The sequence below is a fragment of the Vigna radiata genome, unplaced genomic scaffold, assembly GCF_000741045.1.
Source record: "Vigna radiata var. radiata cultivar VC1973A unplaced genomic scaffold, Vradiata_ver6 scaffold_129, whole genome shotgun sequence".
In the NCBI taxonomy this organism is placed as follows: Eukaryota; Viridiplantae; Streptophyta; class Magnoliopsida; order Fabales; family Fabaceae; genus Vigna; species Vigna radiata.
In genome coordinates, this window is record NW_014543107.1 from 742,555 (window position 1) to 758,476 (window position 15,922).

A 15,922-nucleotide genomic window follows, 5' to 3' on the forward strand; every position below is an offset into this window, starting at 1 on the left:
CACTTACTTGACTTCCAGTATCTTCTGAGTCAGCCATTAGACAAATATTTGCTTCTTCATCTGAATCACTTGAGCTTGTTGAGCTGGACGCATTGTCTTCCCAAGCTATGTAAGCTTTCTTTTTCTTTGGAAACTTTCTTTCCTTCTTTTCTTCACTTCTCTTACTCTTTGGACATTCAATTTTCATATGTCCTCTTTCTCCACATCTGTAGCATTTAACACTTGAAGGAGATTCTTGATTTTCTCTCCATTCTTTACAAAATTTTTCCTTACCTTTTGCTTTCATAAACTTGGCAAATTTCTTTATCATGAGGTTCATGTTTTCCTCATCATCAGAATCATCTTCTTCAAATATTTTTGAACTCTTGCTTTTTTAGATCTCGGATTTAAAGGCTAGTGTCTTCCTTTTACCTTGATCTTCTTCAACAGTTAATCTCCTCAATTCAAGCTCGTGCTCACGAAGCTTTCCAAAGAGAATCAGCATCGACATTTGAGTGATATTTTGAGACTCTGAGATGGCAATCACTTTTGGTTGCCAAGACCTGTCCAATGATTTCAAAATTTTAACATTTAATTCATCACTATCAAAAGTCTTACCCAAACCAGTCAAGTGGTTCACTATGTGAGTGAAACGCTTTTGAACATCAGAAATAGTTTCTCCAGGTTGCATTCTCAACATCTCATACTCCTGGATGAGAGTGTTCTTCCTTGCGCGTTTCACGTCCTTTGTACCCTCATGTGTGACTCTGAGAACTTCCCACATTTCCTGTGTTGTCTTACACACTGAAATTCTATAAAATTCATCAAGTACAATAGCAGATGAAATAATGTTACGAGCTTTAATATCAAACTGAGCTCGTCTATTTTCTTCAGCAGTCTAGTTAAAATATGGTTTTTCTACTTCTGCATCATCAATTGTACTTTTAGGAATAAAAGGACCATTTTGTACTGCTTCCCAGATGCCTCTGTCAATAAACCCAATAAAAATTTCCATTCTGACTTTCCAGAACGCATAATTATCACCAGTAAAAAGTGGTGGTCTATTAATAAAAGCACCCTCGGCATATACAAGATTTTGATTATGATGACCGACCATTTTCACAAATTTTGAAAAACTATCAAAGCAAGCTCTGATACCAATTTTTGGGAACAATCGGTATCGTTTGGAGATAGAGTATAACGCAGCGGAATAAAACTTAAAGTAGCAGAAAGCGTGTTCGGTCACCTTTTTAAGATTAAAATGGTCAATAAATTTATTGAGTAGTTGATGTGAAAATAAAATAAAGAGTGTAGCTATTAGAAAAATCACACAAGTAACTTTATATTGGTTCGATTCAAAAGAATCTACATCCAGTCGTTAATCACTATAAAAAGTGATTAACAGTTCCACTAAAAATGAGTTTCACAAATTACAAAAATGGTGAATAAAATCTGATAAATGAACCTTCCTTCGACGAACGAACCGGAAGATTAACACTCTGCCAACTCAAAGAGAACTGCTCTGACTATCGACACACGATACGTGAGCTTCTCCTATTCACGAGACTAGGCAGAGCACCTTGCTAACTCGAAGAGAACCACTCCGACTATCGACACACGAAATGCGAGCTTCTCCTATTCACGAGACCAAGTAAGGGAACTAGAACTATAGCTTTTGAGAACTTCCTCTAACAAACAGTATTCTGCAAGAGCTTCTGTTCAACAACGTTGCTTCTGAAATTCTAAGAAGTCCAATATATAGCCAGCTACTCTGAATATCAAAGGTCAAGTTCCAACTGCCAGTAATAATCGATTATTGTAAGTGATAATCGATTACTCAAGTCCGTTACAGGTTTTTCAAAATGTGATAATCGATTATTTTGAGTGATAATCGATTATTCTTGAAAGACTCATGATAATCGATTATTGCTTCTCATAATCGATTATTTCAGTAAAAATACAAGTTTTACAAATTTTGAAGACTTTCCTATTACACTTATATTCTACAAAGTGCTTTTAAACATTTCTAATATCTTCTTCAGGGAAAACTTCTTGTAACATCATCAAAACTATTTACTTCAAGATTTATCAATGCTCCTCATTGGTAACAGTAGTTTGGTACCTTCCAATAGTACCCAGACTTAAGCGTTTGTTAACATTGAGTCAAGCATGGGACAAATTAAAGGATTGCTTATGAAGACTCTTATCCATGGATTCGGTGAAGCCACACAAATCAAAATCTTCTTGGGAGTATTTAGAGCACACAAAAAATGAATGTTAGATGCCTCAACTTGAGGCATGATCAAGTCAAAGATACTAAGGATGCTAAGGCATTGATAAAGAATATGACATTTAATGACTTTGAAGTGTAGAACAAGAAAAATTCAAATGTAGAAAAAAGGTATGTTGCAGCTACAACATCAACATGTGTTGATAGCTCAAAACAAGCTAATAAGTCAACAAATGGAAGTTCTTATGAAGAAGCTCTTAGCATTACCACAAGAGTGTTGAGATTGTTGACAACACAATATCTATATAACTCTGGTTATTGATAATGACAACACATTTCTTAATAATACACATATGTTGTTGTTATGTTACATGTTCTTATGTTGAATGTTTGATATATTTGTTGAACATGTTTCTATGCTATATTGTTGTGTGAATGCATACTCATTGAGATTGTACATGTTACATCATATGTGGATGCATTACACTTGTTTTTAAGCATGAAAACCACAAGCACTTTTGTGAACTTATAATTGTGTGACAAAGCTACAGTAAAGTCGACTCCAATATTAATTGAATCGACTATGCTAAAGTCTTTGTACAAAGTTTGAGAATTAGTGCTTTGTGAGATTTTGAGAAGAAAAAAATTTCAATTTGCTCTAACATGTCAAAGTCGACTGTGTGCGCCACACATTCGACTGCATTAGTTGTTTGCTTTGAAATTCTGTTATCCTCATGTATAGTAATGGCTATATTTTCAAATGTTAGTTGAGCATTGATTGCGAGTCAACTATATTGAATGAGAATTTATTTTGGTTGACTGTATACTACTGGTCTGACTTAACTGTTATAACTGTCTTGACATAGTCGACTGAATTAGTGCGTAATTCTTGTTCATATGACTATTAATGTTAGATAGGATAGAGAAAATTGTTTCATATTTTTGTGTTTAAGCTACTTGACCAAATATCCAACCTTGATATATGTGCTAATAATTTATAAACCTTTTTTAGCCTAATTGTTTCGTTCTTCGACCCTTAGCCTTTTACAAACATATATTTTTTCCCACACCATGGATAAAGAGAACAGGTAAATGTTTAGTAAAAGTGTGAGAACAAATAAGTTTGGGATAGGGTAAAAACACACTACTCATGTATGAAAAGGAATAAGTTTAGGGTATGGTACCCTACCTAAGGGTTTGAAATAAGATTTTTGGAAATTTCTTTAAGCTAATTGCTCATTATAAAGGAAAAAAAAATAGAAAAGCCAATTATTTAAATGTATAAAAAAATAGGTTGAGTTATGAGAAGTATATGGAAATTTTTGGGAGAATTATAGACAGAATACAATGATACCTTAGAATTATTTACATTTAATTGTTCTTTTCTACTTAGTGGTGTTTTTGAATTCTTGAAAAACCGTATTTCTTCTAACCAAACCTCATTATAACCTATGAAAGGCCTTTTGATCTAACCAAATATTTGAATTGTGTAAATTAGATGATGGTAAATTTGATGAAGTGGTTTTATAAAATTCTAATAATGAGTCATAATTGATAAACACTTATGTGTAGAGTGAAACACTTATTCTTTTTGAGCTATTTTTAATTCAATAGTCTGGTCATTATCTCTTATACTGTTTTGAGGATTCAAGTGATATAAAGAATCACATCATTCTATTTTGAGTATTAAAGCTACAAGTGAAATTCTCTTTTGTTACATGATTATGATTAATTAAGAAGTCATTTGCCTTTGTGTTATTCTGATAAGTTAACCTGATTTTTTTTTTTTGTTTTTTTTATCTTTCATGAGGACAAGATAAAGTTTAAAGTTTAGGGTATTTTGATAGTTGATATGATCATGATTTTTATTTTGTTTATTTTTATCTTTTATTGGTATTTTTATTTATTATTTTTCATATCATTAAGGTTTTATTTAATAGTTTGAAAAAAAAATAAGTATTTAGTTTATAATTTTGCATATTAGTGGAAATCACTAAATATTAAAGAATATATCAACAAAATAATTTATCAAAAGGTTTAGTTACTTCAAGTACAAAATTTGTACAAATTTTTGGCCTAGTCCAATTTGAGTCAGTTCGCCCAACAAACCTCTGTTTGCCTAGCGAGTAGTGCTTAACTCGCCCTGTTAGCATAAACTAGAACAACAAAAATTTTGATGACGTCTCAAAGTCAAATCTTAAGTGCTCTTATTACAAGAAGATCCTTATGAAGACTTGTTTTTATATTAAAGCTTTTTTAATATAGTAGATTGATGTATATGATGTGGTTTATCTTTGATTTTGTGTATTGTTTGCCTTAGCTTGCGTTAAAATTAATTTTTAAATCGAAAAACCTCATTTTACACTCAAGATAATCGATTATCAAATTATAATAATCGATTATCAATAATTAATTATGATTTGCCATAATTGATTATCATGAGCAATTATGAGAATTTTTAAGCAAGTTTTTTTACCGTTGTGCATTCATTAAATGCATAATCAATTACCATAAGTGGATAATTGATTATCACAACTAATTAGTTGACAACGGATTTTCAGAGGTATCCTTGAGTGAGATCTCTATAAATTATATTGGGACTCTCATTCTAAAATACGAAATATACAAAGAGTATTTTTCTAAATTCTTATTTGCAATGTGCGGTGATAAGTGTTTTAGGGTTTGTTGAATCCTTGTGTTGTGGCTTTGAGAACTTGGCGTGTTGGCATAAAGCGAGAACTTTCATAGGTAATGTGATTGAGTGTTATTGTTCTAGGCATAGAGCGAGAACTTTCACAAGGAGTGTGATTGAGTGTTGTTGTTGTTGCTGAGTTGAAAGCCTATCATCCTTCGTGAGGCATTTAGAGGAGGTGTTCATCCTTTGTGGAGATTCAGAGGAGGTGTTCATCCCTTGTGGGTCACAGGGGAAGTGAGTTTCATATCTTAGGGTAACAAGAAAGGTGTTCTAACCTTAAACTTTTTTATTTTCTTTGTGATTGTAACAATTTGTTGGTTTGTGCACTACTACAAAAAAGTGCATAGATAGCGCTTTTTTTTTATCATAGATAGCGCTTTTTAAGCGCTATCTATAGCGCTTCTAAAAGAAACGCTATCTATTGATGTCTGACAATAGATAGCGCTTTTTTAAAAAAGCGCTATCTATTGACCTAAATTTTTTAAAAAAAATATATATTTAAAAAATAAAAAAAAAATATATAAAATATTTGTTTTATTATGTACATACCTCTACTAGTTCTATTATATACAAAAAAAAATAAAAATAAAAGGAAAAACATTTTTAATGAAACAACGGTAACACTTTCCTAGTCGAACTTTTCCAGTCCTACCAATTCTTTGTCTAGTAAAGGCCCTAGATATTGGAGTGAAAAAAAATTACAGTTGAAGACATCTAAGAAATCAGCATAAGATGGAAAAAAAGAGTGAAAGGAACCGTTCTAAAAATAAAATTACTAGGGTGACAGCTAGAATCATTCTAAACTGAAATAATGAAGAAAATACATAATTAATGTTAATTTAAAATTCATAGAATACCATGACTAGGAAACTATCAAATAAATATTGAAAATTTTAATGTTTTAAATTCTTCATAAACCAACAACTTGTATAAAATTTAAAAAAAGGACAATAAGTGACATAAAAATTGATGAAACTTCTCTAACATTTTGAGAAAGTACAAGTGCCCATGTAGAAAATGAGGATAATGCCTATGTAGTGGAACAATGTTAGCTAAAAACTGGAAAGAAAAAAGAAACTTGAATAGAAGTAAAGATAGACCAAATGTTACATTTATAAATCAAACAAGAAATAATCATTACAGGGCTCATTACTGTATTTCTTCAATATAAATAACAAAATGATTAACGGATTGTAGAACCGCTGTTTAGAAAACACACTGTCAACAACATAGACAATTCCCTGCATGATTAGAAAAATACGAAATAAGGAGGAGGATTCATCTAACCCGTAGACATAATCAAACTTATTGTGAATGGAATGTTACCTCTAATGTAAGTGATGTTTCTGCTATATTAGTAGAAATTACTACTTTCCTCTTTCCACGAGAAGATGGATAAAACACTAACTCCTGAGAGAATGTAAAACAAATATTACCACATTAACATTAAAATAAATATAAAATAAAACACACTGATGTAATTCTAACCTGATCCATTATGCACTCTTATTTTACATTAAGTATTCAATTTTTCCATAGTATTGTATCTCTACTTCATAAATAAAAGTACTTGTTGTGTATATAGATCCCACAATTACAAGCAGTACTCTCTATATGGCATCAGATTATTAAGTATTTAATTTTTCCATAGTATTGTATCTCTACTTTATAAATAAAAGTACTTGTTATACAGATCCCACAATTACAAGTATTCTCTATATGGTATCAGATTTTTTTTTGCTATTTCCCTTCCTTTTATCTTTACTTTATGTAAGACACATTCAATTCAACAAAGTCACACGCATAGTGTGTTGCACAGTACATGTTCACATAATATTACTCATACAAATGTTCAGAAACATCAACTATATCAATCAGAGAAAGTGTCTGAAACTCTGTAATGTTATTAATATAAATTAATAATTCAGTACTAATTTAGTTAGTTTAAATAAAATATCTAATAATCCTATTGTTACTAACATAGTATATATTATTATCTTATAACTTACTTGACTTCAGGCACTATAAAAAAACTAACCATTACACCAAAATGACTTCAATAATGGCTTTGTTGCATTTTAGATTATTACTTTGTCATATTAGATTTTAATTAGTTACGCCTAATATGCCAATTAGGCTTTTAAAAGTGAGAAAATGTGACAAGTAAAAAAAGGATGTTGATTTCAGTTGGAAATACCTCATAGACTTAACCCAATCCATTACCTTAAACAACAAACCAAAGACATGTTATTGATATGCTAATGGAATAATATATTTATACAAGTATAAAGGCCATATCTAAGTTAAAATGAAGTGTGCATGATTTGGAGCTCACCATAACAGCAACTCCAGTTTCACTGAATTTAGGAACACATAAGAGTCTCACCAACTGCCCTTCTGATCCTGCAAGCAAGATGCAAAATTGATTGAAGTTTTAGAGAAGAGATATTATAGTAAACACAAACAGAAACAAAGTAACTTTTATTTCAGACACCACAATATAGATTTTAGAATAAAAATACCCTTTATGATACGGGGAATTCTCCCAGGCATGCTTTTTTGAGTCCAAAATAGTTACTTTGTCATTGGAAGACCATGATGGTCCGCGAAAAACATCACTACGTTAGAATGCAAGATACTAATCTAGCAAACCAAAATCAATAGTCAGCTAGTACTAGACAACTCAAAAGGCCATATCTTTTTCTTTTTTCTTTTTTAATCCTTAATGTTTGCTAGAGCAATATTAAAATCCACGACCTATCCCACTCTCCATTCCATTTTTAATACCAAATCAACCTTATACCTCTTCACTCAAAAGGTCATATCATATTAACCAGAATGAAAATTTTATTAAAAATTTTAAACACCCACTTCAACAATAGCATTAAATATGGAAAATCAAGAAAAGGGTAATGCAGGGCAAGAGAGGTTAGACAATAATAGAGGAAAGTTCTCACACAGAAGCCAGTTTTGATCATGAACACCTCTATAGAAGCCCCAACCAAAGCAGATACAAACCCAATCTTCAAGTACCAATCAAGAAACTTCATTTTCAATTAAACGAAATGGAAACAATGATTATTGAAGTTAAAATATGAATACCAAACTAGTTAATGGTTAATTGCAAATTCAACACCACTTCTAATCTAACAGAGCTGCAAGAAATAAAAGTTATAGCTAACTGTTCAAGTATAAACTTATTGTGAAAGACTACAATCTCAACTAATGTATGATTAGATTAACATTTTTATCATCTAGAAGCATTTGAAATAACTACAGCCAGATAAGGAGAAAATTGAAGGAAGCGAGGACACGTTGAGATTCGGAAAAATCTAACACAATAAACAGAAATAGATTTTAGAATAAAAATACCCTTTATGATACCTTAAAAAATAACAGGTAATATAACAAATGTACAACACTCTAGAAAAAATTGGCTGAGCTAAGCAGAAGAAAAAAGGACTATTGATGATAAAGTAAGTGTAAAAGCATTGAGGAATATATAATAAGCATACCAAGAGTATTAGGTGTGGTGGGTGCTAAATGCCTCCATCTTAATGTCCTTTCCATGAATTCAAGTTTATCTTTTGCATCTGAATATTTGTCAAGATCATCTACATTTTGACCAGATGTCCCAAGAAACCTGCAAGCGGTGTGGGATCATGTTCAACGTATAATGCATTTAGCAACAAAGACAATAATATTGAGAATAGACTATTTACCTGACATTATCCAGCTCAAAACAATGAGGATTTGTATAGGAACTGAAAGTATTTTACGATGACGACCCAGGGAAAACACATCCATGCAATGACTGAAAGTAATAATTTTAGTAACAAAGGAAAGCAACATATGTTAATATGACATATAAACCTTGAAAGAAAAACATAAGAACCTGTTGTGGCAATGAGAAATTTGCAGGGTATCGGATTATTAAGTATACGAAGGGTATCACTTTTTATCCCACATCATTTGCAAGGCAGAACCAGCTAGCTTAAGCTCATGAGAACCCCAGCGATTTAATAATTCATATTCGATATTCAGTGGAATAAAACATAGTTATATACCATACATACCACGACCAGCCCCAATACTAATATCTAAAACTTCAAACAAATATTTTCTTAATAGAAGATTTATATTACATTCACATGTATTACGCAACACTGATCTTCCTTCTCTTGATTGACAGTTAGTGAGAAAATTACATAGGAATTTCATACACATCGCACATCATTTAAAATTCAGAACTTCCTGCATACCAGTGGTGTTTGTCTATATTATAAATATGTAGACCATTAATTCATCGTTAAAACATACAACAGAGCATTTGATTATAGATTACTATGAAGCCAACACTCCTCCAAAAGGCAAGAATTAACATCAATCAGTAATGCCTGTACCAATATTTTCCTTTCTCCTTTCCTATCAAAATTAATGGTTGTGAATTCCTTATCCAAGGGAACATTTCTTCTTCTTCTTCTTACAAGATAAAGAAAATGCATCATTAACATACAAGACAAATCAGCAACACCAAAAGAAGAAACAGAGAAAATAAAAATAACCAACTTGATATTCGATAAAATAGAGAAATAATTTGAAGAAGTGCATACCCTAGCAGGAGCAGCACAGAGAACGGGCTTGGAGCATTCCAATTCGAACAATATGCGTGCATCCTCAGTATGGTGGACAAAACCCTTCTCCTTCGCGACCATAAAAAAGTGGTCACCGGACGCATTGAACTTGGCCAGAGTAGCTTCCTTGTTGAGTTGCAAGCACTAGTTGCGGCAGCCGCGGACGAGGTTGACGACAACGAGGCAGTTGTCAGGGCAACGGTGAGGGCGCGCTCACAGGACTGGTGTAGGGCGAGGTCGTTGATAGCGGCGTTGCAATGGACGGAGAGCGTGGTAATATGGACGAAGCCGTCTACGTCAAAAATGGCGAGGGAGCCAGCGGCGTCGGCGGAGATGAGGTTGCGGGGGAAGGAGAGATTGGGAGGGGCGTAGACAGAGAGGGCGGTGATAGAGGCGGAGTGTTGGTGGAGGGAACCGAGGGAGGATGCGGCGGAGAGGTCGTAGAGGGGGATGGTGTCGTCGTCGCCGCCGGAAGCGACGACGGAGCCTGAGACGGCGACAACTTAGATAGAGGAAAGGTGGGAAGGGTAGGAGAAAATAGGGGTTAGGGATTGAGATTGAGGCTTTAGGGTGAGACCCAGATGAATTTCTCGTACAAGCCTACAACCAAACTCATTATTTTCCTCCACACACTCATCATTGCTTTTCTTCCTAAAACCTTAGGGTTTTTTAACCACTAATGGTGGCAGGGAGTGAGGGAGTGAAAACCCATGGGAGTAATATGCAAATGGAATCACGAGAAGAAGATGAGAAAATGAGAACAAAAGAAAAATCAGAAACTTTGAAGGAAAATTAGAATGAAGGGGATTGCTTGATGGACATAAGGAAAATAAGAACAAAAATCAGAAAGGAAATGAGAAACTAAGAGAATTATATTATATTAGAATAGATACCGCTCTTTTAAAACAGCGTTATTTATTCGTTTATTTCAAATTATAAATTAAAAAATAATATAAATTATTTATAGATAGCGTTTTTTTAAACCAACGCTATCTATTGTCATGTATATAGATAGCGTTTTTTTAAATAAGCGTTATCTATTGTTCTGCATATTCATAGATAGCGCTTATTTAAAAAAGCGCTATCTATTTAGCGCTATCTATGATCAATTTTGTAGTAGTGGTGCTAGTGAAGCGTTAATTTTCGATTGAGATTAACAACTGGATGTAGGATCTTTGTGATCCGAACCAGTATAAAAATTACCTGTGCAATTTTCTCTCTTGCTTACTGATGGAAGCGCTTGAGGAGTTGAGTCCATTTGAAGCAGATCTGAATCCCCGAGGCTTCCTTGATAGAGAATGATGCAACGAAAAAGGAAAAGGAACTCGAGATTGAAGTGGAAATCGAGATCAATAAAGGAAAACCTAGGACCTAGGGTTTAATCGGTAGAAAACCCTAGAGACTCGAAAGGAAACCCTAGAAAAAGGGGGGGAAATCTGACCGATTAAACGGTGGAAAGAGTGAAATGGAACCTATTAATCGGTTGAAAAGGAAGGTTGATCGGTGGAAAATGGTTGGATCAACTCAAAAGTGGTTTTAATCGGTGGATATGGAAGAATATTCAGTGGAACAAGTTTTAAACAACGAGAAAGGTTTTGACCGGGGGAAATCGAAGAAATAGTGAAAGAAGATGGATTTGTGAAGAAAGTGAACTTACGGTTTTCCCCAAACTACACATAAAATTCACAATTAGTTTAGCAGAGTATTCAATACAAAGCAATGGCAACTGAAATTCAGAAATAGCTAAGCAAACTAGAATTGGGTAAGCTAAGCAATTTCCCTATTTAAAAGACTGGTTTTAGCTGTGTAATTCCAACTAAACTCCCAAATAGATCAGGTCTGCACACTAAAAATTCACACCAAATTCCAGCAAGGTACAAATGGAGATGGATATTTAAACCAGATTCAAATGGATATAATTCTAAGCTAAAACCAAACTGATTAAACAACCACCCCAATCTCATCAAAATCAGATTAATCCAATGCAATGTAGAACAATTCCAGTTCAGAATTCAGATTGGTTAATCCTAGTCTACATAAACTGTCATACCAGATTCAACACTTCAAATAATGTTAATCAATGGCAAACTATAACATGAATAGATCAACCAAAACAGAAGCAATTTTAAGGTAAAAAAACTCCCTTTAGGTCAACACTCCCATGTGAAGTGTTTCTTCCTTTGTTTGCTCAAGCTAGACTTTGTTAAAGCTCTTCAATTATATCAGTGAAGGTTCTAGTATGCACTCCCAAAGCCTATTCAAATCAAGTTTCATGAGACTCCTTGCTCAACTTCTACACAGCTGTAGCTAGTTGTAACTCACCTTCTACACAACACCTCCTATAAATGGCAATGAAAACAAAAACTACACTAATCTAATTGGTTAGCGTAATTCAATTTCAGAACTTAAGTAAGACACGCTCTCAACAAAGATATTTGGCTTTAGATGCAGCCACACAAAGCTCACAACATCAAGGCTTTTCTTTAGAAATTTAAATCACACAAATGAAAGATTTGGAAGGGAGATTCTCCCTTGGCAGTTCAAGGTTGGAGAGTCTTTCAGACCACCACCACCTAAGATGTTACCAAACACACAACCTTTCTTTCAAATGCCCAAAACCAGAGTGTACAACTTCTCATTTCAGAAAAGGCTAGGCTAAGCAATGTGAGAAATCAGAACAAAAATAGGATAGAACAAATCAAAGCAATGACAGCACAACAGATCAGACAAACTCAAGACATACTCTAGATTAGTTGAAGAAAGCAATTAAAGCTAAATTATGGACAGCAGAACAGAATGCACATATGAATTAGACAAAACCAGGAAAGTCAATCAAGACAAACAAGAAACAAGGTAATGAATAAGGTGAGCACTCAAACAGGATCCTAAGAGTAGTTCTAGAGTAGATTTCAAAAGTAATTAAACAAAGTAAGTTGAACCATTCAATATTTGAAAGATGCAGTTGTTCAAACAATGATTTAATTTTTGGCCAAATTCAGTGCAAGGAATCAGTGAAATGCCATTATGAATTACAACAACTTTTGCTTTTTAGTTTCAATGTCATTTGACATATAACAATTCTTTTGCACACACTGGACAAGACTGTATTTGTTATTATGACACTGACCACAATTCCAATCACTCCAAGGTTACAAAACAATAAGAAACAATTGGTTCAACTTAAGAAAAGAAATGCCACAAAACTGGATTCAAAATCAGCTAGTTATTTTTTTCACCATATGAGTGATTTAATACACAAAAGTATACTTGTTATGCTTACTGATATGTCATAATTAAAACAGATGCAACTTTGGAAATCAATTTCATTGTTAGCACAATTGCTCACATGCATATTTGATTAGATCAAAGAATCACTGAAACAGTACACTCACAATTTTGGAAATCGTTTCAGAACTTCATAATGAACTAATATCAAGTATGATTGACTCAAGACACATCAAAACTCACAAATATAAGCTAATTCAGTGCAACTTAACTCACGTAGTGTTCACTGCTAGTGGTCACCGAGCTCATTATTGAAATTTCATTGCTCATTTGGTGTTCCACTTTACAAATGCAGAACAACACCAAAATGGAAGTAAAATCAAACAGTTAAACTGGAATTAATATGACAATCAAGGTAACTAACATGACTAAGACATAACAGGACATGAATCACGAAGTGAAGACTCAATAACATGGAATCCACTGAATAAAAATGAAACCAAGACTCAAATCAATGACGCAAACACAAAATAAGAACCTATTGAACAGAAATTGGAAACCTAACACAGGAAAAACAAACTTCACTGAATAAGATGCATAATACTCAAATTGAGAAGATACGCAACAAATCAAACAAATCAAATTGATATAGAATAACAAATCAAGACAAAACAAGATGAATCAACACAAGAAATTCAAGGAAGATAATGAACAACGCGGAAATGGAGAGAACAACATAAGATTGTAGTGATGAATTTTAACTCATAAAGCTTTCCATAAGGGAAAGGAGCTAGAGGAGGCAAAGCTAAAGCAAAGCAAGGTTTGAACTTGGGTTAGATAATGAGATGTTGTTGAATTTTGACCATTACTCTCAAGTTCAAACCTTGAATTTCGGCCATTATTTAATGCAAAAAAAAAAAATAAACATGCATGCAAGTGTTGATCAATTGACCAAGAAAACACGCAGGTGAATGATATATGGATGAATTATGTTGTTGGGGTTTACGACTTATCTTATCCACTCTCATGTATTTACGAATTCAACTTCTTCATTAATGTCAATACCACTTTATAATTTACCCTAAACTCGATGTCTCGGTGAAGAGAGCCTACTCCTAACTACTAGTTTACAATTTCTTGTCTTCCTAGAAATTAATCATGCATTACATTCGTATAGAAGCTTAAAGGCAATCGGTCCTCCTATCCCTATATCTAGGTAATATTGCTCCCAAGAGAATTCCCCCATTTTTAGATTTTCCCGTATGTGTCCATATCGACAAAATCAAAGATCATGCTATTGAATGAGTTAAATAAAGCATGCATAGAGTAAAGAAAAAAAACTCTAACAATTAATGAAGTAAAGGATAAAGATTAAGAATCAATTTAATACATGATAATTTCAAAGGATTACATCGTTTCTCCAACAACAATGGAGGTTTAGTTCACCATAGGCATGGTGAAACTAGATGAAAATAATGAAAAGTAGGAAACATAGAACCCTAAAATTTGTAGATTGGAGCTTCTGCATCCAAAATCCGCCTCTAAGGGGTCAAAAAAGTGGTTCTGCGTCTACTTCTGCCAAAAGATAGATCCTCTAGGTCGACTAAAACCTTATATAGCTCATAAAAATAACAGAAAAACTGGTCCAGGCCCACACAAATGACGTTTAACGCTAAAATATCGCTCAGCGGTAGGTGCGACACTTACAATAACGCTCAGCATTGGCGCCTAGGCGAAAAACAGTGAAAAACAGAAGAAAAAATAGAAGAAAACTGGCGCTCAACGTAAAAATGAGCGCTCAGCGCAAAAACTAGTGCTTAGCGCCACCTGCGGTACTAAACTGCACTTTGGTTGACTTTTCAACATTCTGGTTGACTTTTTTGGTTGACTAGTTGACTTTTCTTGTTGACTGGTTGACTTTTCTGCATTCCAACTACTTGATACTTCAACACCTCTTTCAAATCATTCCAATAACCTTCAAAATTAAGTATCTCACTTTAAAATTTTAAAATTTAGTATCTCACTTTAGACATTTTTCACGGTACAAAGTCTGATTCCTATAGAAACTGTAGAATGTTATTCCTTCTTGGATCTTGTTTACTTTTGTAGGTTGTCATACTTTAGGCACTCTTTTGTTAATTTATTAAAGTTATTAATTTTAATTAGTCTAGCATGTTTTGTTCCCATAATTCGTGCACCTGTGTCAGGATTGGCCATACCTTCCAAGTACTAGTTTTATTTTGAATACAATTCATTTCATTATTTTTTTTTTACCACCGAATGGATGTCTGAAAGTAATAATTCATGACTATTCTAAGATGAGAATGGTTCACATAAATGCGGCTGAGTAGGTCTAGCATGTTTCATATCTTATGACATATAAGATTTTTATCACTCTAAATTTTTATATGGACACGTGAAGAACCAAACAGTGTATATAACTGTTTTTGTAAACTTGAACCATGAAAGTTTAACTACTGATGTATTTTATTTAAGCCATGATGATTTTAGAATATATATATATATATATATATATATATATATATATATATATATATATATATATATATATATATATATANATATATATATATATATATATATATATATATATATATATATATATATATATATATATATATATATATATATATATAGAGAGAGAGAGAGAGAGAGAGATCTAGTGCAGTATTTAGGTTATAACAACTATTTTTTTTATAATTTCTTATATGATAGCTTTCTATTATGGTCTGATACATGTGGTACATTTCTCTCTTTCTAGCATATTTTTATCAGGATGCGGTCTATTCATTTATTCTTCTCCATTTATGCATCTAACTCAGATAGCTTAGTAGATGGAAAACCGTGGTCATACAAGCATGAACCTAAACTAGAAATAATGTCACTATGGATAGTTTCGTTACCCTTATTTCCACTCCCATTTCTGATTAGATTTTTTTAGTTTGTTGATGATTAAATCTTTGTTTTGCAATTCACTATAACATGAACTCAATGAGGAACCTCTTTATATGTGGTGTTTTCGTGTTCTTAGGTTTGTCCATTCTTGAGTATTTTAGAGAATACATTATCAGGGCCTTTCATGGCCTTGGTCATACCAATGTCGGATGGGTGAGTTCATTGTTTTATCTCCCTCATTAT

At 33.1% G+C, this 15,922-nt stretch overlaps 1 protein-coding gene across 1 annotated transcript; it reads right to left on the reverse strand.

The window, feature by feature from the left end:
• Nucleotides 1-8,281: 8,281 nt before the first annotated feature.
• On the reverse strand, nucleotides 8,282-10,796 carry LOC106752943. Its single transcript, XM_022777328.1, has 4 exons — nucleotides 10,742-10,796; nucleotides 9,518-10,040; nucleotides 8,627-8,718; nucleotides 8,282-8,547 (listed from the first exon to the last, which is right to left on the reverse strand). Exons 1-4 carry the CDS (start codon nucleotides 10,794-10,796, stop codon nucleotides 8,519-8,521), a joined length of 699 nt encoding a protein of 232 aa, XP_022633049.1. The 3' UTR covers nucleotides 8,282-8,518.
• Between the last annotated feature and the right edge of the window lie 5,126 nt (nucleotides 10,797-15,922).

Excerpts from the sequence above, each read along its gene's own strand:
- LOC106752943 (XM_022777328.1), bottom strand. The coding sequence starts at position 10,796 with ATGGACTCAACTCCTCAAGCGCTTCCATCAGTAAGCAAGAGAGAAAAT. Across the intron at positions 8,719-9,517 it reads TCTGTGCTGCTCCTGCTAGG|TCATTGCATGGATGTGTTTT; the intron begins GTATGCACTTCT and ends TATTACTTTCAG. Across the intron at positions 8,548-8,626 it reads TTTGAGCTGGATAATGTCAG|GTTTCTTGGGACATCTGGTC; the intron begins GTAAATAGTCTA and ends CACCGCTTGCAG.